The sequence below is a fragment of the Gadus morhua genome, chromosome 14 (genome assembly GCF_902167405.1).
Source record: "Gadus morhua chromosome 14, gadMor3.0, whole genome shotgun sequence".
Taxonomy (NCBI): domain Eukaryota; kingdom Metazoa; phylum Chordata; class Actinopteri; order Gadiformes; family Gadidae; genus Gadus; species Gadus morhua.
Window position 1 is genome coordinate 10,286,391 of NC_044061.1, and position 23,961 is coordinate 10,310,351.

At 43.8% G+C, this 23,961-nt stretch overlaps 1 protein-coding gene across 1 annotated transcript; it reads left to right on the forward strand.

The window, feature by feature from the left end:
* The first annotated feature begins 11,710 nt into the window (after nucleotides 1–11,710).
* On the forward strand, nucleotides 11,711–23,467 carry LOC115558855 (synaptotagmin-9). Its single transcript, XM_030377375.1, has 7 exons — nucleotides 11,711–12,657; nucleotides 15,736–16,240; nucleotides 16,763–17,312; nucleotides 20,405–20,525; nucleotides 20,630–20,801; nucleotides 21,269–21,398; nucleotides 22,576–23,467. The coding sequence occupies exons 1-7, from the start codon at nucleotides 12,510–12,512 to the stop codon at nucleotides 22,636–22,638; spliced, it is 1,689 nt and encodes a 562-aa protein (XP_030233235.1). The 5' UTR covers nucleotides 11,711–12,509; the 3' UTR covers nucleotides 22,639–23,467.
* The last annotated feature ends 494 nt before the right edge of the window (nucleotides 23,468–23,961 follow it).

The window sequence follows — 23,961 nt, forward strand, 5'->3', positions numbered from 1 at the left end:
AGAGCTTGAGGTGTTGGGATTCAGTTTTAGATCCCCATTGTTACCATGACAACGTGGCTTTCCCAATAACAACGGCTGCTAGCCCATACCTTGCCCATTTCAAAAGGTGGTTGAACGGTTTAGCTTAGTTGGCTAGTTTAGTCCTGGAGATGGAGTCAACCGTTGCCATTGCTTTGTTACCAGACCGAGGAAACTCCTCACTGGAGCAAAATGCCATCGTCTCCGTGACTGCTTGCGTTCAGTCAAATCATAATCCATTGATTTTCACCAAAGACTTGGTGAACAGATACATTTACATCACAGAAGGAGATCATTTCCCATTTGTGTGGGATTTTCCATTTACGGCAAAAAATACGTTTGTCTTTAGAACAGGGTTGTAGATTGTAGTCTGTCCATGTTTACACATTCAACCATATTCAATGTCTGTACACACACAAACACTTGTACATAACCACACACACAAACACACACACACACACAAGCATATACGCACACACACACACACACACACACACACACACACACACACACACACACACATAAACACGCACACACGCACGCACACACACGCACGCACACACACACGCACACACATACACACATACAGAGACACACGCGTACACAATGGTACTGTAGATATGGCGTCGTGCTGAATCAGATGCCAACACCACGCATCCATCTGGCCTCTCCCAATGTACCCGTCTTCCAGATAATGCAACACAACTTGTGGTGCAGTGTAATGGTTCTGTGAAAATGATCTGAAGAGAACAGTATTTTGTGAAAGATTTTGGGATAACCAGAAACACATGAGAACTAATTTGCTATGTTTAGCATCTGTCAGATTGTCCGTCCCACGGAGAATTCAACAAATGTAGAACCAAAAACAAGTCAACCACAGCCAGTACATTGTGTTCAGTTTGACATTCGACCTGTAATGTTTAACCATCAACTGAGAGGTACACGTTATCGTCCTTTTTCTCCATTATCTTGCTCGACCAGACGTTAAAAAGCATGGGACCCTCATCATGTAATGACGCTATTACCGTAACACAGCGCAGGGTCATCAGGCCTATGATGGAGTTCCGTGTAGGTGGCTCAGCGGCCACACTCATCATTAACAATGTAAGCTACCGTGCATTGTGTGATGAAAGCTGATTGAATTCCATTCAGACAGGGTTAACAGATCACAATGTAGCTCATTTGTGGCTGCTTGATACTTAACCGCCTCTTGTTCTTAATACACTGCTGTGTGGCTTCATCACTGGTTGAATGAATGATTAAAAAATAAGAGACTGTCAGTTCTTTTTACGAATGTGTGATATTTTTGTCTAAATATATTTATATTTTAAACTTTTTATCTCTTTAAATTCATATTACTGTTACTGTCCTGTACTTCTGCTGTGACACCCACATATTCCTTGTCTGGGATTAATAAAGAACGCAAAAACAAGCACTTTATGAGTCATACGGTCGCCTACTATTGTGATCTTAGAACATACAAGCTGTCTTTTGTCTCTTCCCGGTCTCTTACCCCTCCGTCAGTTAGCATAATATTTGGAACAATGTGATTAAACAACATAAGGAATTATGTATCTCTTGCTTGAGTGCATATCTGCCACCAAGAGACCCACATAGTAGAATCAGAATTACTTTTATAACATTCTTATTGTACAAGTACACAAGAGTAAATTATTATGCTTGGTACCTCCACACCCACACACACACATAGCAGCAGCAATACATATAAAGTAAATAGATATTACAAAAATATATAAAATAATAAAAAATAAGTACAAATAAGTAACAGAAATGTATAACGATCAAGTGGTAGTGGTACCAGCCACGATTGATTGTAGTGAAAAATACAGTGCACTGAAAAATGTTCTAATTACAGTAAATAAATGCAGTAAATATGTAAATGTTGAAATAGTCACTTGTGTCTACTATGTCTACCATGTATTTGTTTTAGTATATACAGTGGTATTGGGATATCAATGTTTGCTTCAGTTAATCCATCATCAAACAAAATCTAAGAAAGTGCAAACCAGTTACAGTACATGATTGTCCAACATGATGTCCCAAAAAAGGTAAAGAAAGTTACACAAAGTCTAAATAAAAAATTCTCTCTCGGGATTTTTCCCTATAGAGATCAAGTATGGGACACCATTGTTGCGTAAGTTACATTGCATCCAAAACAGACTGTAAGGACTTGTCCCTGGAATATTTTAAAGAAAAATTAATTGAAAAAATGAACTTGAGCCACATTTGCTTGCATCTTTTAAACACATACTGCAAGACTATAAAACATTGGTAGCCAACACCACGGTGCCTGCGGGCACCCGGGCACCTTGTCTGTAAAAGTTCATTATGGTGCGCCCTCTTTGCTGAGACAAGCTAGCGAGCACAATTTAAATCTGGAGCCAGCTGCATTGTTTACCAACAGAATAAAGAAAAACATGGCGGAAAAGAGAAAGAAAACTTATAATTTTACAATGATTCGGAGGAAGTTATTTTTTGTAAGTTTGTATGTCTTATTTGGGGAGGCGACTGTTGTGACGGCCAAGCGGCACAATGTAGAGCGACACTTCATGACCTGTCACAACCCTATACTGACAGACGAGGGCTGTAAGTAAAGTAGCCCTCTGAGCGACTCAGTGACCTTGAAGTAGCTCTCGGGTTCAAAAAGCTTTGTGATTCTATAAAATGTATTTTAAACCTTCTGGCTTTGTTCTAAAACAAAGTAGGCAAATGCAATTGTATTGTAGATAAATCTTTTTTGCGTGTCTAAACCTTGTATGTGACCTAGTCACATCAAAATTCATTGGATAAAAACTGTTTCATTTCATTAAATGTGGATAAGGTACTCAGTACTAATCCAACACTTATCTTGAGACAATGCATTTGTAAAATTATAATTGTTTTGCAGATTTCATGCAATTTACATTGACAGTGGCCTTCAAAACTACACTTTACACAGCATTGCATGGATAGTTGGATATATTTGACTTTGAAAAACCCAATTGCATTGTTGGAAAGTTCTTGTCTTGGAGAAGTACATATAAGATTGAAAAATGTCAGGGTGCCCTGAACTAAGATAGTGATCTAGGCATCCTGAGAGAATGCCATGTTTGAAGCATCATAACTCGGCAATAAAATGAGCAACCAAAAGAAAAGGTGAACCGTTTTGGACAGCTGGGGATACTTTGAGATGTGATGGCAACGCCGGAGCAGGCAATCTCAGGCAAATAACACTAGAACAGACATTCTTTCATGTTTTACATTTTTCTATTTCATGCATTTAATTTAGACTTTGACAACAAAATTTGACTACATGATCCACGAGCCATGACGCACCCTTTGCAGCATTGGGGACAACAAGATGGCATCAATTCTTTCTAAATTGTAGTTGTTCTCAGTACTAAGGGTTAGGAAGCCCTTATATACATTCTTTTTTTGATAGGGTTGCAAGTCTGTGTAAAAGGACCATGATTCTTTTCATCAGAGATTAAGGAATACAGGCCTCTCCGACAACAATACTGCCAGATTCATTCTTATTTCAACTTTGAACGTTTGTTTTAGTTTCACCCTGAGTGCTAGCCCGGGTTGCCAGATATACAACAAATTGAAAGACAAACACAGCAATCTGCAACCATGGAATCAAGCAAACAAACCGGATCAACTGAGATTATAACTGATTTACCCGACCAGAGCCATACTAAAACAGGGTCAGGTTAAATCTCGGAGTTTCATTTGAAAGACGGAAGAAGAATTTCAAGACAGATGCCAAAAGAGTGGGTTCATCATTCTCACAGACTCACAATATAATGTTGAGCTTAGCTTGTCATGCAAGATTTCTGTTTGGCGGATCGTGAAATCATTTTGTAGAAAGTCAAAATAATTATCTTGCCCAAGGTCAGAATTAAGGGTGTGCTTGATTTCGTATCGGAACTGTCCGGTGCCGGCATATTCTGTTATTATGGCTTCACAAGGGTGTACTAAATCAAATCAGCCGTGCTTATTATTTCATATAGTGTCCTTAAAGCTAAACTGATTCATACAATGGGTTTAATTCTCTTGATCACGTTGAAATTGTGTATTTTAACAACACCAACAGCTCGGGATTCCTGTAACTACCTAATAGTATGTCATTCTTCATTTTGGGTTCTCTGTGTGTATGTAAATGTATGTTGGTTGCCTTGAAACGTAACATGTGTTATTCTAGAGGAACCTGGGAACAATGCCCCGGAACGCACAAACGCTTAGGGAGTTTAACTGCATTTTCAACAGTAATAGGAACAAATTGCTTGCGAAAATGGACTTCTTCAACATGAAACGTGTAGAGGAAGACGTTCTATATGAAGTGTCACCTGCAGAGGCATGACACAGATACCAGCGAATCTAACAAGAGATTAATCCATTCTGGCAATTATGTTCGAAAATGAAAAAAGCCCAGGCGTGTTCTGTGATAGCAAAATGCCCCGCGGGTGAACCAACTCTAACCGCTCTTCGTCCTCGCATCTACCTCCCCAACCAAAGCCCTTGCTGTGTTTGCGATGTTGTGCTGTCCTGCTGGAGGGCCTGTGTGTTGTTACGAAACGGCTCTTTTTGAAGTTGTGTGGAGAACAGAAAGCCCTGTCGACGGGTTCCAGCCCTTTGCCTCAGAATGAGAACAGACAGCCATAACTGGTGATCGGAGGTGCTGGCCCCACTGTTACCAAGGCAACAGGCCGTGGAATCATCATGGAGTGAGTGTGTGTGAGTATGTGAGTGTGTGAGTGTGTGTGTGTGTGTGTGTGTGCGTGTGCGTGTGGCGCGGGTGGGGGGAGGGGAAGGCATCACGTGAGGCTGTAGTGTGAATCTTGCTGTGTTTTTATTTTTTTGACTTAGTAATGTGGTGCTCCCTCCTAGCTTCGTTGGCTGTCCTCCTAAAATATATATCCTTTAAATGACTTCCGGGGTTTTAAGGATGACTATTAAGACTGTGGACTCAATTCCTTAGATGGACGGTTGAATTAAAAAAGATAAGCCCAAAAAAAATCCATGGGAATTGGATTCTCTGTTAAATGTGCCATTGAAGACACATTGTGTTTCGTTTTTTTGTGTCAGCAAATCCTCACTGTAACCATCCCTGCAATGAACATTATAATAATCTCCTATTAAATCGCATAGAAAGGAAATAGTAATAACATTCATTTATCATTGGTGTCTCCTGCAAGACATTAGCAGGACATACACAATAAAAACCCATGCTAGGATAAACCTTTGCTGTTTACATGTACATGTATGAATATATTCTTCAAATGTATAATATCTTCTCTAATTGCATCATTAATCCTGGGCTTGAAGTGGGATGTGTTTAACATTTTGCACCCTAGGGACGCGTTTCTCGTGTACATTCCCATACACAATCTTAATGCTGTATAACTAACATGAAAGAAGCGTTGCAAACATGAGCCACATCAAATGGTTTATTTATTTAATTGTGTGTCAGTAGTTTTTATTACACCACACACACACTTGCGCAAGCACCAATGCATGCATACACACACACACACACACACACACACACACACACACACACGCATGCACGCACGCACACACACACACACACACACACACACACACACACACACACACACACACACACACACACACACACACACACACACACACACACACACACACACACACACACACACACACACGCGCATGCATGCATGCTCACACACGCACACACATACACGCGCACACACATACACACACACAGAGAGCATTCAGAAACAAACATTGGTGAGCACACACAAAGACACACCCGATATATTCTCATGGGCCCACTTACAAAGCTATCTCAGTCTGGAGCAATAAACCCACAACTGGTTTGGGAATTGGTCAAGGGAGACGAAAGGCTAGTTAATGTACCACTCACCCTGGTAACCACACTTAGCCTCTCAATATCCCCATGCTGTTAAAACAACCCTGCACAGGTAAATACCATCGCATATCATAGTCTCCACCACAACTTGACACAGTCTATTATTGTTACTATCATCATGCCTATTACCGTGTGTGTGTCCGTGTTTCTGTGTGTTTGTGTATGTGATGATTGAATTGATTGAGTAGCACATTCTGGTTTTCATCATTATCAGGGGTTGGACCAGCCCAGGTAATACACATTGTAAAGTATTACTTGTAGTTTTGTAGTTGTAGAGAAAGAGAGATTGAGCGAGAGTGAGAGAGCTCTAGAAATCACTCATAGTTGTTTAGTCCTCTGTTGCCATTAAGCAGAGCCAAGTCAAATCTGGCTAAATTCTCCCCGTTGCTTTTCTTTTATTTGCAGTGTAATTAGTTTGGGGTGGAGCCACTGCTGAACAATACGCAATGACAAGGAACGACATGCGTTAAAAGTTATGAAACCAGGATGACGGAACCAGATGTTCCCTGCTGAGCAAGAAAACTCTGCAGCGCTACCCTTCAACAGATCACCGGATCAAGTTGAAATGTAACCTATGAGTCAGGTCGAGATGACGACACTTGCTGTGCCCTCTTGTGATAATGACCTCAGTTGAAATTTAAAACCGCATGCATGACACAATTCCTCCACATCCCTCTAAAGTGGGACACACATTGTTGGCCGGGGAGAGGGGAGGGCACTTCAAATAGTAAAGGAGATGAGAAGAAGCACAAAGATGACCTGCGGCAGATGTTCATGCCCGGTGCTCCCTGCTGGGTGAGAATACTCTGAAGGTCTTCACCGGAACACAGGGTCAAGCTGTAATAAAGCCTGTGAGACAGCTCTACAGGAAGACAAAAATACACACACACATGCAGCTCATTAGAGAGCCGGCTACCTGTGTACACTGTGTGCTTTACCACACTTGTAACCTCTGCATGTGCTGAACCGCTGTTTTGTATGAAGAAAGAATGAGCTGGTGAGTTTAGACCCTTAAAAACGATCAAAGCCCTATTCCTAGACATGCACATAGCACATAGACACATACACATGCACGGAGACGTGCCCACAAACACCTACACTGACACTTACACTGTTCATATTCGTACAAACACGTACACAAACCACATGCACAAACTCTGACACACACGTATCTACAAATACAACCATATGTATACTCACTGACACTTACACAAATCTACAGGCACACACACACACACACACACACACACACACACACACACACACACACACACACACACACACACACACACACACACACACACACACACACACACACACACACATTGTCTCCTTCCAGTTGCGTCCTTCCTTCTTCCCTCTACTCATCGCTGTTTCACCACACTGGCAGCTCCCCACTGGGCTCAGCAAGGTGTGAGCAGGTGTTGACCCCACTCTGGGAGGCTCTCCACTGGGGGACAACACAGACTTGGAGGGAAACAGCTCTCATTCCCCACACACAGGGGGGATCCTGTCAATCTACAAGTTACCTCCCCACCTCCATTCTCCAGCTGTGTCTGCTGCTCTTTCAGCAAGACCATCCATTTGAACGGTGTTACAGGCTAATGCAATATGTATATTTGCATCTGCTTCGAATGTGGTAAATGGTTGAATATATGAATGTTAATGTTAATGTTGGCAGCAATTGGTTGATCACACATTTGTGATGGCCCATGATGTTATCATGATGCTGATATTTATATGGCTGATACATCTCAGTAATGCTGTCAGGATTTCATGCGCAAGCTCATTTGAAGGAGATTTCACATAGCCGCTGTTATATATTCAGGTTCCTTACAGGCTTACTGTAATGATGGCACAAGCCACAGGACACATGCGGATATGGTTCAGCAGTGAAGGAGTAAGAAAAGGGTTTCTTTTCCCAAGAGACATTTTTTCATTTCATTTTTTTTTTGTGCTGCATTTCAAGGGTGTACCAATACAGTGTATCGGCCCGCTGTGCATTCATCTGTATATAAATCTTCTGTAGATCATGGTTGTGCATTCCGCCTGTTCTCTTCTCAGGGTTACACCATGTTTAACAGGCAGATGTGGAAGCATGAAGCACACATACCGCATGGAAGCGGGCATGCTCGTTTCTCCTTTAGTTAATTACTAGAAGCACATCTCCCTCTCCCATGCTGTTCTCATCCCTCTGACACACACATGGACTGAAGCATGCACACAATCATGCACACACACACACACACAACCACACACACACAAACACACACAGGCATATCTCTTTCTCACGCTCTCCCTCTCTCGATTTCTCTCTTGTAGACACATACACACCCTTACATGCAATCAAACACACACACACACACACACACATGCAAACACACACACATCTCTATGGCTCTCTCACACACACACATTTTTATTGATTTCTCTCTCACACACGCAAACAGACACACAAATGTCTCTGGATCTTTCCCATACCCATTTCTTTGGATCTCACTTTCTTTCCCTCTTTCTCACACACACATAAACACACACTCTAACACAAACACACACACACACACACACACACACACACTCACACACACACACACACACACACACACACACACACACACACACACACACACACACACACACACACACACACACACACAAGAACACACACACACACACACACACATTGAGTGAAAATCTATCCGTGTGCAGCACTGGGAATAGGAGGGTGTGCCTCTGTGGGTAATATTAGCCCCATTCACACATTGCTCAGTTCTCAGGTTTGCGGAGAGACCATCTGTGAATCCTCACATTTGTTTAGTATTTAGCTTCTAGGGGCCGATTTTTTAATTAGTACACTTGGTGATTTTTGTGTGCAGCCCTCCTCCTTTTCACCCTGTGAACGCCATTCTTCTTCTTCTTCTTTTCAGATAATTGCTGTTTCCTTTCTCTTGCAAATGGAATCGTTATTCATTCCATTCTTTGGAATCGGGCCACACATGTCCAATAGAACACGAGAACGTAGCTCAGGGTAGGAGGAGAACTGTTTTGGTGTGTGGAAGGAGATGATAGATAGACACGAAGACAAATATATAAAATGTGGAAATAAGCCATCCTCTAGCTTCTTCACTGTCACTGGTGTCCTAAATGTGTGCTGCAAGGGAAAATGAGCCGAGAGGCTGCAACAGTAGGATCTTAAATGTAGAAAGTTCTGTGATTCTGTCCTTTACTGTGTTTCTACAAAGTAACTAGGGAGGACTTTTAGTTTGATGACAGCAGAAATCCCCCCTTTCATTGCACAGCTGGCATCATGGCATGTCTAAAGTCTTTATCATTTTAATATATTCCATCTGCCTAGCAAGTCCTAAATCACTCTCAGTGTAGCAAGTAATAAAGGCATAATGGAATACTTATTATAATAGCCTGAGTCTTAAATCGTAATTCATGTGACCAATAATGCTATTTATTTCTTTTATATATATATATATAAATAATTTGCACACATAATTGGCACTAATGCACATGCACAATCAATTGTTGTGCATTGAATATTGCCAAGTGTGAAAGGACATTCATAATGTAAAGGTAGGGTGACTGTCATAATAAAAACAGCTAAAAGGCCCACAGGGGAGTGTTCTATCACTGACAACCTTGTATATTATGCAGCAGCCAGTGGTTCTGTCCTCATCTTATATATAGAAGTATGAGAGTAGTATTATAGCTTAGAGGAGAACGATAAAACAAATACCTCTGAAGCCTCATAAGTCAGCACAATTCCCAAAATTGACTCTAAGGCAAAATCTGTTATTCAAAAGGACACCCAGGAACTTGCCAACACAAAATCCAACCCCAGACAAAATAATAAATCATGAATAGATTCATTGTTACATTAATCTATTCCAATAAACACGCACACCTTGTAAATGTGTTAAAGAAAAACACAGCGCAAGACCAGAGCTAGCTGTGACTTGCGTCATTCAGCACCATGGAGAGCGTATGAGTCAGTGTGTGTGGTTTCAGACCTTCCTTTGGTGGCCAGCCACTGCGTCGGCACCGCAGAGTGGGCTCTGATTAACCCGGCACGCCCGGCCGTCCCACCACCGTCCAGCCCCGGCAGCTGCACCTACTATCCATCGCAGAGCAACGGAGTAATAACAGCCACTTTATCTACAAACCACCCTTTGGGACAGGTAATGAGGTGCTTAACAATGATAAAAAGGCTGATAAAACAAGCACGGAGGCTTAATAGTGAATTTATTAAAATTGGATAGAGGTACGGGGGGCTGAAAACATAATTCACACATGAAATGAATAAAGGCAAACAGATGCCGAGGTGTACAAGCAAACCCTTGGAACATTGCATTGTAATCTACACGTGACTCTGAAGGAGGTTGGTCTGGAACAACTGACAGAGGTGACTGGCAGGGCAGTGCCTCTGTTCAGAACGGCAGCGTTTTGAACTAAACGCTTGGTCCGACCTCATCAGACCTCGACCTAGATCTAACGGGGACCGCTTATCAACGCTCAAACCAGCGTACAAGTGTGCCAATGAACAAGTGTGCACCATTTGTGAGTTAGCGCACTGCAACAATAAGTTACCAAAAATGTTTTTTTCATATTGATTTGACTTCTCTGGTCCCTTCACTGTGGTACACATGGGGTTCAGCCAGGGATAAAAAAAAAAAAACGTTTTATGTTATGGGCTACATGCCAGTAGCAGAACAAGTTGTAGAGAATAGAGGGAGGAAGATGAGGGGAATGTTAGCTTGCAAAATCATCAGAACAGCTAAGCGAAATGGAGGAAAATAAATGAGAGGAAGGAAGAATCCCTGCTGCTTAATTGTTTCCATGGATACAAAATGAATGTGATGTTATGCAAATATTTTCATAGCGAAGCACAAACAGGAAAACATAAATTGGTCTTCTGTAAATGTGTCTGCCGTCACATTCGTCCCAGAATGAGTCCAGGGACGACACATGCATAATCAACAGGCCCGGGGAGGTATGAGTGTGCATATTGTGTGTAGTTTATGCTCGACTGATTTGTGTTGCTATTTAGCCTCTCAGTGAAATCCCAATTGGTTTTCTGATTGACATGGGAAAAGTTCACACACACACACACACACACACACACACACACACGCGCGCGCGCGCACACATGCACGTACACACACACGGGCGCGCACAAGCACACGCACACGCACACCCACATATAATGAATGTAACAAGTAATGCAGACGTCAATCACTGAGTCACCGAATACCTCTTGTTCTTCCTAATATTGATATTTAGTCCCTTGAGAAATATAAGATGGATCATACAACAATAAACATTGTACTTTATTTTTAATAATCATGCTAATCAAATAGCAATGAAAAACATATCAAAGCTAATTTTATTCAATAGGCTTTCATTATGATGAAATAAAGGAACACTATCTTTGAGTTCCAATATACCCACGATCTCTCTCTCTCTCTCTCTCTCTCTCTCTCTCTCTCTCTCTCTCTCTCTCTCTCTCTCTCTCTCTCTCTCTCTCTCTCTCTCTCTCTCTCTCTCTCTCTCTCTCTCTCTCTCTCTCTCTCTCTCTCTCTCTCTCTCTCTCTCTCTCTCTCTCTCTCTCTCTCTCTCTCTCTCTCTCTCTCTCTCTCTCTCTCTCTCTCTCTCTCTCTCTCTCTCTCTCTCTCTCTCTCTCTCTCTCTCTCTCTCTCTCTCTCTCTCTCTCTCTCTCTCTCTCTCTCTCTCTCTCTCTCTCTCCCCTGCCTCTCTAAATGAGGATGACCAGGATTACCCACCGGGAGCGCTGAAGGAGCGCTCTCACCAGCGATAAGCATCAGCAATTATCCGCACCATACAACCAATATTCAACCCTCCTGACAGTGATGGATACCTTTGTCGACATGCATAGTCCGACATGCTTATCGCTCTTATTACAAAAGCATGCCACTCAATAAACTCTCAATCTTGAAGTAGGCCTATAAGATGAACTCTGATTTCACATAAAGTGGCGTTATTATTAGAATTGTAGGCCTATTTATTATAGATAGGTTACGTCGTGAACGCGTGGCTCGTGTTACACGTCTGATAAAAAAACAAAAATGACTGAGCTACTACAGGGGCTGCTATTGGCGCACTAGTGCGCCGGTCCGTGTGTGGTAGTTAAGGAGCGCGTCGCTCCAACACCTGCACAGCACTCGGCGCAGCAGCATTCAGCGGCGACGCGTGGATTCAACCGGTGGCACATCTGTGACTCTGTGGGAGAACCGAGGAGTTTCATTTGAAATTTGACTTTGTTGTTGAAAGTAATCCATTTCAATGTATCGGAACTGTTGCTTCGCCTCAGGATTTCACGACCGATATTCATTTTTGTTGCTGACACCTCACAAAAATGCCTCCTCGTATCCCAGGCTGGCTGTAAGGTTACGTGCTTGTGAATGAGCTCTTCTTGACTCTCTATCGGTGTTCGGGCAGCAGAAGCAGCAGCAGCAGCAGCGTGGTGGCGGACGGAGCGGTGTGTGGCACTGGTGCGGTGTGGTGTGGTGGTGCCTCCGAGCCCCTGCATTTCTAAGCATGCTGGTGGGAAATGCCTGGAGACATAGATTATGAGATTTGTCAAACGGCACTAGAACTTCTGTCCGATCTTTGCTCAAGAGGGGAAGTGCAGAACGACCACTGCCTGGATTTCATTTACTATTTCCGAGACCTCGCCAGGCCGCGCCACACGGATTCAGGTGAGGAGGAACCGGTCCGCTGCATGTCCACTTCTCAACCTGCTTGCCACTTAGGAGATAGTCTGCTTATAGGGGTAGCCTACTCCTAACAACCCAAAACGCCGAACAGATAACTTGTTGCACTGTATAAGGTTTTGTTTTTATAGTAGCGTTTCAATCCTGTTTTTGCATTTGGCTTTGAATTGTGTCCCATATAGGTCTGTTCATTATTATTTATATTCTTTAACAATGGTTTACTACCCGTGCGATTTGTAAATTGGTCACTTCATGTAGAAAGCTTTACACGTATTTTTTTTTTTGTTGGAGTCGATATTTGTAATGTTGTAGACACTACTACACATTTTAATATTTAATTCATCTCTGAATGCATTAACGGAATCATGTGATTTGTGTAGGCAGCGGCTTGGGGGGATGGGTGTCGGGGGGCTGGGGGTTTTCATTCTTAGATGTCACTGCTTCTTGCACTTTCCTTTATTTTTGCATCACTTGACGTAATCATTGCCTTGATTCCTACCTTCACACTGACAGCGCGGTCCCTGCAGGATGCGTGTCCGAATAAGAACCAAATGTGGCCAATAAGATGCTTGATTTTCTGCAAACCAACGCAATGAGCGCCTGATAAAACCAGGGGAAAACCAGTTCAAGCGGCGTCATTTGTTAATCGCACTACCGCCCATGCCGTGCCCCCCCCCCCCCCCCCTCCCTGTTGGCAAGGGGGGGACCCCAGAATAAATCGTTTCTACGTGGGGTTCCTTTCCTCGTGCACTTTTAATGTAAATAATGTGTCATAGCTGGCGAGGTTTATCTAACTCATTCGGAGAATGAGGGAGCACGCCACGAGTTGCTGTTCGTAGCTGTGGTGAAATATGTCATCCGGCTGTGTGGCAGCAGGCAGCCTTAATTCAATGCCCAGGAACTGGAAGAGAGCGAGACGCGCTGGGAAAATGACTGAATCCAATTCCAGAGACATGTGCCAGATTGACAATGAGTGACTGTGTGTGTGTGTGTCTGTGTGTGTGTGTGTGTGTGTGTGTGTGTGTGTGTGTGTGTGTGTGTGTGTGTGTGTGTGTGTGTGTGTGTGTGTGTGTGTGCGTGTGCCTGTGCGTGCGTGCGTGTGCCTGTGCGTGCGTGTGTCTGTGCGTGCGTGCGTGCGTGCGTGCGTGTGTGTGTGTCTGTGCTTGCGTGCGTGCGTGCGTGTGTCTGTGCTTGCGTTACATTTCTTTACAATTTTTGAATACGACTTCAATACGATTCATTTAAATATGCGTCACTCATTCCCAAATATCAGTGAAATAAATAATTGATCAATCATAGAGATTTTTAATTACTCATATTAGGGTTATTTATAACATAGACTCATAGGCATGGAAAGGCAAAGTTAAGGAAGCAAATATTGCCTATTCCGTTATCTTTAACGGCTCCTGTTCAGTACCTCGAATATTTTAGAGGGCAACAGTTCATTAAGCATCATTTCTTACATGACTATGGCCTTCTGTTCCTTATAAATACCTCTAGTGGATGCATTCGCAGACTCATAGTTAAACACATTCCAGGCCCTCCACATGCATGAAAATGATGTGTCCAGCATTTATGCGATGGGATCATACGAGAACACTTCACGCTTTTAAGGTTCAAGTTCCTCAATTCTTGCGTGGTTGGCGATGGCTGACCTAGGCTCCGCCTCTTACTGAAACTTTGATGCGAGGGGGCTCTAAATTTAGATCACTCCTCTGTGGAGGGGCTGCCTCAGTCCATGAGCTCTATCGGGCTGCGTCTATCGAGCATTCAGTCCCGGCCTGTGTGCAGAGCTGTCTGCCATGTCCCTCAGGTCTATAGAATCAATGATCCCGGTCCTTCAACCTTAGAAAGATTCCTCCGGAGCACACAGGGAGACAAGGCCTCACGCGGATTCCCGTGCATCTACACAGCGGCTACTGAAATGAGCGCTACGTTGGATGGTCACCTGTGCATTTTAACATCAAAGCATTTTGGGGATGTGTAGCGGTAATGCGTGCCCAATATGGACCTAATGACATCTTAAATCTTCTTTATTATTATTATTATTATTATGGTTGAACAGGTCAAACAGTGGGTACATCAGATATCTATTTCAGATCTCTGATGTTAATTATCGATGGACCTATCTTAAATCCTTGCTATTATCGTGACTAGTTTATCAATAGGTTATAAATAGACTTTGTTATTTATATATAGTTTATGTTTTTTATTGATTTTAATTACAATGTCCCAAATCAAATAGTCTACATTTGTATAACTTAATTTAGTGTTGTGCTTGCTTTAAAGATGAAATCATTCATGATGAAATCATTAAAGCAAGACTTGAAAGAAATTCAACAGTGAGTACATCAGATATCTATTTTACTCAAGGCAAAATGTGGAACGAGTTTTGCACATGAAGGGTAATTGTCTTCGCTTTTTGCCTAGAGGTACCATCCCAAAAAAATAAAGAAAAATTAAGACATAAAAGCTATTTCTCAGCTACCACATTACTTCTGGTTAGCAGTGTAGAACACTATGATCTATCAAGCAGTGGTATGAGGAAGTAATGCATCTGCATAAGCAAGCCTCCAACACAGCTACATTTTTTGTCCTAAATTTCTTTCTCATAATATCACGACACTACGAAAGCATCCTTGCATTTTCTCTCACAAATATTCAGGTCTCTTCTTCCTTCAAGACTCTTGACATTTATACGTGATTTTACAGGTCATTAGACATCCGATGTTATCCGATGCCGTACCGGGGTGTGAGGGAGACAGAGGCTGACATGGGATATTATATAAAGATTGTTCTACCAAGAATTTCCTCACTTGGTGCGTTCTACAGAACATAAAGTACGAAGTGGTTCAGCGCCATCTCATCATTTTGTTCTTTCCCTTTCAAGCCCTGCTGTAGATGTCAAACCGAGAGCTTTTACATTACAATTCCCAGAGCAATAATCTTGACGTGAAATTACTTTGCTCTCTGTCGTCAGCGATCATGCCTCTGCTTCCTCATCTGACACCGAATGACTCGAACATCGTCTTTGCTGCATCCTGTTGATTTCCCTCCCGCCAGATGTGTCGGTGAGCCTGCTCTCCCTGGTAGTGACAGCCTGTGGCCTGGCCTTGTTTGGAGTGTCCCTCTTCGTCTCCTGGAAGCTCTGCTGGATACCATGGAGGGAGCGCGGTGTCGTGCTCAGGACCAAGGAGTCCCAGGGCCACTACAACCCCACCATGGCACCTTTGACCCCGCACAACCTGGCCCCACGGCAGCCCGTGTACACGGCCGTGGACCCGCCGCCCCACGTCCGCCGTGAGTCCCGCGTGACGTTCCCCCCCGCCCGCGAGCCCACCCCGGTGGCGTCGGTGGTGTCGGTGGTGGAGGCCCCGCCCACGCCGGTGTCCCCGCCCCTCGAGGTGTTGCCGACCCCGGAGGTCGCGATGAAAATCAGCCACACGTCTCCGGACATCGCCCTGGACGCCCAGTGTAAGACCCGAGAGAACGGTGTCCACACCAACCCCCGCATACAGAGGCAGACCACCGAACCGCCCCCCTCTGGGCGAACCATGGCAGAGATCGGGTGAGTGTGCGGTCGGTCCGAGGTTAACATGCTTAGCTGTGGTGACTTGCTTTTCATAGTTGTTGTTTTGTTGTCCTTTTTGACGATTGATACGTTTTGTCACATGATATCAACTGATATGAAGCGCTTTGGCATCCTCCAATCGTTTAAAGGTCCCATGACATGACCCCAGGTTTGAGTGTGATTAGCCGTTACACGCCGTTTTGAAAATTGGTCCCTTATGACATCACAAGTGGGCGTCTCCACCTAGATCACCTAGTGTGACGGAGAGATGTGTGGCGGATATATGATCAACGTTTGCTACGGTGCAATGGGTAGGTTGGTAGACTGATCTATCCGGCACACGTCTAGGTGGACCTGTCCACTTGTGATATCATTAGAGACAGATTTTCAAAATGGCTTCTAACGGCTAATTACACTCGCACGCGGTGGTATGATATGGGACCTTTAAATCATTGAACCGATGAATATCACGTTTGTTTGCCATTTTTTGTATTTTTCCCCCATTCCGCCTCTCCGCAGACAAGGTCCCATCCGCAGGCACATGAACCTGTCCAACCCGGACTTCAACGTGGCTCAGTTCCAGAGGCAGGACTCCCTGACCGGGCTGGGTTTGGGGCGGCTCAAACCGGAGCTCTACAAGCAGCGCTCTCTGGAGGGGGAGGAGGGCGGTCGCCGGGGCGGGGGCTGCGGGCGCCTGAACTTCATCCTGCGGTTCGACTGCGACCTGGAGCAGCTCATCGTCAAGATCCACAAGGCGGAGGGTCTGCCGGCCAAGGACTTCTCGGGGACCTCCGACCCCTACGTGAAGATCTACCTGCTCCCGGACCGCATGACCAAGCACCAGACCAAGGTGCACCGCAAGACGCTCAACCCGGTGTTCGACGAGGTCTTCCTGTTCCCCGTGGCGTACTCGGAGTTGCCCACGCGCAAGCTCCATTTCAGCGTCTATGACTTTGACCGATTCTCGCGCCACGACATCATTGGACAGGTCGTGGTGGACAACTTCCTGGATCTGGTGGATTTCCCGCGGGAGACCAGACTCTGCCGAGACATCCAGTATGTTTCCACGGTGAGTCGGCAGATGTGTTTTTTTACATGTAAAACTTATTCATAAATGTATGAGATAAGGATTTGTCCCACGACTAATTCATTACTATTTAGTCATTTAGTCAATGAGCAGAGAGACTTTTCTAAGATACAGGTCATTCTCTGATTAAGATACAGGTCATTCAATAGCTAACAGTAGGTGTCAGGGCATCATGTAGGCTGAGGACAACAGCCTACATGCCTATTTCATTTTCAAAGTGATCATCAAAAAGTCACCTCATTTGGATCTTGTCTTTTACGCCATCGTAATACATCCCATAGCATTTTGCCATTGTTATTCTTGTATCATATTGCAGCCAATTATTACAGGGTCAGAAACATAAATCATTAATTGAGTTGTCTTTCAGCATCCTCATTGCTACAACATTGGCCTCAAAATTAAAACAATATTTACACTACTACATTTCTGGGGGGGACGGACGGAATGTGTGCAGGGATTTGTGTCTATGTGTGTGGTGTGTGTGTTTGCTTGTCTTATTAATATATTATTAATATACACCGACTGCCTGGACACCTCTTTATTCCTGTTAATCTAGATAATCCCATCATCTTTATCCCTTTAGCCTCCAACAGAATAACTGCTCTAACATCATTTGTTTTAGAGCTCTGTGATGTTTGATCACATACTCACAGGGGCATTGACTCACTAACGGTAATGCCAGTGGCAGTAATGGGCTGCTAATCCCACCGTGTACCATCCACGACACAGAGGGGTGAAAGCTGCAATGAGAAATGCCATGAAGACGTGATTGAAGAAGACCTTTGACACTTGGTGTAGACATAAATAGACCGGGGGAAAGGATGACAGCTGGGATCGATCTTTTGGACCATTGCCAAGTTACTGCAATATCATGACGGATGTGTGGATAAGACCCTGGAGGTCGGAGCAAGGAGGAGATAGTCGGTTATGAAGGATGAAAATGGTTATGGTAGAGGCATTCAGGGCCATGACCCACCAGAGGAACAGAGGTCTCCGTCTCCAGGACGGAGACCTCGGACTCTGCTGAACTCTCGCTTCTGTGAGGCGACAGTCCAGCTTTCCCACATCAGAATGTGGGAAAGCGTTTGTGGGGAAATGTGTGCACAACAGGAACACATTCACAAACGATCTTGCAAACACACATGTGTTTGGGCAGCATGGGTTCGTAATGGACTGTTGATAATTGTCTTGTAAAGAAATCTGCAAGCAAAGTATGAATAATGGATCCTTGCACGTTTTGTTTTATGATTAGTAGTACTAAAGTAGCAGTAAAATATATAAATACATATGTTAGTGATTTGATTTGATATGTGTGTTTTGGGTCTCATTATTCTCTAGTCTTAGAGTTGCTTAAATCCTCTAGATTGGTCAGGGGGGAGTCTGAGCCCTGCAATCTGAAAAACAACTTTTAATTAATCTAAATGGCAGCGTTTCCCTGAGGGAACCTCTGAAGTGTCCATATGGGCACACGATGATCCAGACTTTCCTTTTGCTACTTGTAATACTCTTAAATGGAGACCTGTTGGTTTGAGAATATAACCTAGACCGATCTGAGTCTAGCCCAACAAGTAATCTTCTTAAGTCATATAATGTTTTAACAGACTTTGGCCCAATCCCATTTCTACCCCTTACCCCTCCCCCTTGTTTTGAAGGGGTAAGGGGTAAAAATGGGATTGGGCCTTACAGTACTATGGATTTGCCAAGTTGATTTGAATGGAAGAGTGTTGCATGGATGCACAAATGTTTCTAGTATGCCGAGGGAGATATCGGTGTAGAAGGCGCTGAAAGTGATTCCATCGTTTTTTGGCAGCTAGCGCTCCCCTCCAGGGTCGATTCTAGGGAGTGTGGGGGCCCTAGGCAGAGAATTGTTGTATATTTTTTTTTTTGGGCTCTAGGGGGCCCCCTAGTAATGGCCCGGGGCCCCAAGCAATTGCGGGGCCCCAGGCAATTGCCTGGTATGCCTAATGGGATGCAGCGCCTCTGCTCCCCTCCCTCTTCCTCATGTCACCACATGTTTTTCAATTGATCGAGGGCCACAATGAAATAAATACACGTTTTGTATTGCTCTTGTCTGTTCCTTAGTTAGTTAGTTAGGCCTTTAAGTTCCCTAGGGAACATAGGTCATCGATGAAACCCCTCCATCCTCTTCGGTCTTGTGCCTTCCGATCCAGTTGTTGCCAGGTGATTGTCTGTTCCTTGGAGTGCTGGAAACGTTAGCTTGCCGGTTCCGCCATTTTCAGTAAACACTGAAATCCTGCAGCCTGTGTGTGAACGTGCAGAGAGGACCCTCCTCTTTTTTCTATTTACTGCAGGGTGGAAGGGTTGAAAGACCCATGTTAGGGACCACCAAACACTCTGTATCAGTGTTGTTGACTTATTGTAACAAATAAATTCAGTGCCTTTGGGAGTGCGTATTCATCTTACTGGAACAATTGAACCATGTGGGAGAGCACTGGCTGGTCCATTAGAACGATTCATAGGATATTTTGGTGGGCAGATTCTTCATGCTTTTCACTGCCTTAGTTTAGTTATTTTGAGCAAAGGCGGTAATTGAGTTTTTGCATTTCAGCAGCAGAATTTGCCAAAAACATTTTAATCTTGGAGCATTTGCTACGGGGACCTTCTCCTCAAGTGAATGTTTTCTGGAGGATTCTTCATTGGTACCCTTGCTCTTATTTATATATGTTTACAAACAGAAGGGTTGAGTTTTGAATGTTTTGAACTTGTAGGGAAATGTGGTCAGGGATTTAGCATGAATTATTTAAAAAAGAATTATGCAAATATAGCACAGTATTTCTATTTTTGAAACGTCATGGCTTAACAAATGCAAACATAATGCATGTCACCCATAAAACGCAATCATAAACTTGGCAATTACAATTGCAATCCCATCTGTATCCATTGCACGAAATTAGCCAGCCAAAGTCGGTAAGACCGTCCGCATTAATTGCTTTTAATATCTTCACAGATTGCTTGATTGTGTTGAAAGCCTTTGTGCAGCAGAATGAAAGCCTAATCACGATCCTCCAGAACGGCATGAAGCCGGTGTGTTAATACGATGTGTTTTCCTGCAGGATAACGTGGACTTGGGCGATTTGATGTGCTCCCTGTGTTACCTCCCTACCGCGGGCCGACTGACCATCACCATGATAAAGGCTCGCAATCTCAAAGCGATGGATATCACTGGGGCATCGGGTAACGATGGACAGCTTGACTGTCCATTTTCCCTCTCTTTATAACCGTGACTCCTTTTCCGAGACTTGTTTGTTTTGATTCAACCACCCCGTCTTCTCATTCAGATCCGTATGTCAAGGTGTCCCTAATGTGTGAGGGGCGGCGGCTGAAGAAAAGAAAAACCTCCACCAAGAGGAACACACTGAATCCCGTCTACAACGAAGCCATTGTTTTCGACGTTCCCCCTGAAAACATTGACCAGATCAGCCTGCTGATTGCGGTGATGGACTACGACCGGTGAGCGGCACCCGGATATCACTCCTCTTACTCTCACATCGACCACTTCCCGGCCTTTCCTCCTCTAATAGCCCCTGCCTCAAACCTGTTTCCAGGGGGGTCTCTGGGATGATAGAAAAGCCTTCAAATGACCGGCTTCTGGCTTATAATGCAGTGTTGGGCTTTTCTTTAGCCACCAGATCCCCCTTAAACCTCATTAAACTGTCTATCTCTACTGGGAGTGCATTCTCACATAGTCAGGGTTTTGGGTATAAATCGCACTGAAGTCCCTCTGGCTAAGAACATATGCACTCACGGTATTGTATTAGGATAAAACATCCCCCACATGGCCTTAATTATGATTATTACATCAATATGTCCATGTCACGCTTCCCTTTTCAAAAGTAACTGGTCACGTCCATGCTGCTGATGTTAACGGAGTTGTTTCAGCCGTGTGTGTGTGATTGTGGGTCTGCTGTGTCCTACAGGGTGGGCCACAACGAGGTGATCGGTGTGTGTCGGGTTGGGAACGACGCAGAGACCCTCGGTCGAGACCACTGGAGTGAAATGCTCACTTACCCCAGGAAGCCCATTGCCCACTGGCACCCTCTCGTTGAGGTGAGAGTTAGAGTGTGTGTGCGTGTGCGTGTGCGTGTGCGTGTGCGTGTGCGTGTGTGTGTGCGTGTGCGTGTGTGCGCATTTGCATGTGGACATGCGCTGTATAGCTTGATGCATCACTAGCATCTGGGGAGGGGGAAATCGGTACTTAGTCCTATCCTATCCTAGCTGATATGTAATGAAAGCTATTATTGTGTGTGTGTGTGTGTGTGTGTGTGTGTGTGTGTGTGTGTGTGTGTGTGTGTGTGTGTGTGTGTGTGTGTGTGTGTGTGTGTGTGTGTGTGTGTGTGTGTGTGTGTGTGCGTGTGTGTGTGTGTATAGACTACTAGAGACTATGAAAACAATTCCCATATCTCAATAGGAAGAATCTCAGGACTCCAAAAAAAACACTTTGCAATTGTTTCTCCTTATTCATGTAGAATCCCTAACATCGCTTGCACACACACACTACCATACACATTGTATCTTCCTCCGTGTGTGGGGGGAAGGGGAAGGAGGGGAAGATCCATGAAGGGGCTTGATATGACCTGCGGTAAAGGCAGTGGTGAAAGGTGGAGAAGAGGGATTGTGAGAAGCAGAGAAGCAGAGAAGCAAGCGGGCTGAGCAGTAGAGTGGTTATGACCCTGTGCACTCAGCCTGCAATAATGGCTTTATTGTGTGCAGCTCAAAGGAATAGAGGTGGAGACGATTGAGATGGTGGTGAAGACCCATGAAGAAATATATATCAAGACTTGCCATCAAGTATTCTGTTCCAATGTTCCTCCATTCTAAATTCTTACAGAGAAAGAGAGAGAGAAAGAGAGGGAGAATACATGCATTATTTATATTTGAATTTTCCAACACGTTGATAGTTATTATGACATGTGTACAATATGCCTGTCTGTTCAAGTGGAGTGAACCACTTTGGCTGTCAGTGGCATCATGCTATTGTCTTAACAATTGAAGAGGTTGATATTTTAATGCAATAGAATAAGAGAAGAGAAGAACATTGCGTCATATATATTGTTCTCTATGTGGTCTAATATTTCATTGTATTTTGTGAACTTTTTACTTTTAGTTAATAATTCATGGGACCACACCATACTCAAATGTGTTTCACTTTCCTATCAAGCGTTCATTTTAATTCAAAAGGAATGTTCACATGTTTGTGATGATGTCATCGCTCTCCTCTCCGCAGTACCAAGGAACCAGTAGCCAGGGGGGTTCCTGTAATTCCCTGAAGACCCCCCCGTCACCGTAGCCTACAGGGGATGAAACCTGGCAGGTCCAGCGACTCCCTTTGGGGGTCGTGGGTCACGGCTTTCACCGAGGCCTGCTACAAAACTATGGAGATGACACCAAAACTGAGACGAAGAGGTCATATCGGCCGCCCTCAAAGCTTTGCATGGAGGGCCAGACTGTATTAGTTGCATGTTGTCGAGTGACCACGAGAAATTGATGTTTTACTTTCTTTTCTCTGTCGCTGCAAATGACAAGGCTGTTTTAAAAAGAAACCTGTCCCTGAGCCAGTTTGTTTGTGGTCTGTTTTCTACATTGTCCTGCTATGTGTGCTAATAGGCCCTGTCTGCGCAGTGTATTTATAGCCAGTTGAAATGCCAGCCATTCACTCTGGTGATCTGTCGGTGCATGAGGTTATGGTTTGATCTTCTATCTTTTCTCTGTGTGTTTGTTCCCGCTCCTGATTTTGGAAATAGAACGTGGCGTTTTTGTCAGCTAATCATAAAATGCGGTGGCGTTTCCTTTCTGCACCTGTGTGTGTGTGTGTGTGTATGTGTGTTTGTGCGTGTGCGCGGGTGTGTGTGTGTCTAAGTAAAATATTCCAAATGGTATTAGTAATATTTATTGTTATAAAGTTTGGTGGTGATCCACAGTGATTGCCAGTAGAGTTGTTGTCCAATCCCCTTTGATGCACAACCGGATTGGTTTTATATTAATCTAACATATTTTTGAATGTATTAGAAGATTTTTATTTCAGAAGTTACAAAAAATCAACAATAAAAGACAACGTTGTAATGTTTTTGTGATAGAATCAATTACATGGAAATGAAATAAAAATATGTTTTTTTTTAGCAATGGTATCGACTCGTTGATCTTAAGCTATGAACATTATACATTTGTTTCAGCAGGTAAAGACTTACATTAGAACAATGCAATCCAAAAAATGCAGCAATAATATGCTATGGTGCATCAAATGGTGTCATTTGCATTTTTTTTAACTGTACTTGGTCCTTTCTAAGTATGATGAATAAATTAACTATTATGCCTCTATGGCAGACAAAATACCTGTGTTTATAAGCTTTATACCAATGCACATGTTATAAATATGCACCTGCAAAGGAACAACAATGTATTGAAAGTGAAAGCATGGGTTTCAGACAGACAGCGGTATGATGCTGTAATCTTTTCGCAACAACCTCAATCAATAATGACTGCCGCTAACATTCACCATACAAAAACACCTCCACAAAGCATATATCTCAGTCTGTCTTCACTCAGCTCAACCGTGTGTTTGTGTGTGTGTGTGTGTGTGTGTGTGTGTGTGTGTGTGTGTGTGTGTGTGTGT

Coding starts and splice junctions, on each gene's coding strand:
- LOC115558855 (XM_030377375.1), top strand. CDS start 12,510: ATGCCTGGAGACATAGATTATGAGATTTGTCAAACGGCACTAGAACTT. Junction 12,658..15,735: donor GCCGCGCCACACGGATTCAG/GTGAGGAGGAAC, acceptor CCCTCCCGCCAG/ATGTGTCGGTGAGCCTGCTC. Junction 20,526..20,629: donor GGATATCACTGGGGCATCGG/GTAACGATGGAC, acceptor CTTCTCATTCAG/ATCCGTATGTCAAGGTGTCC.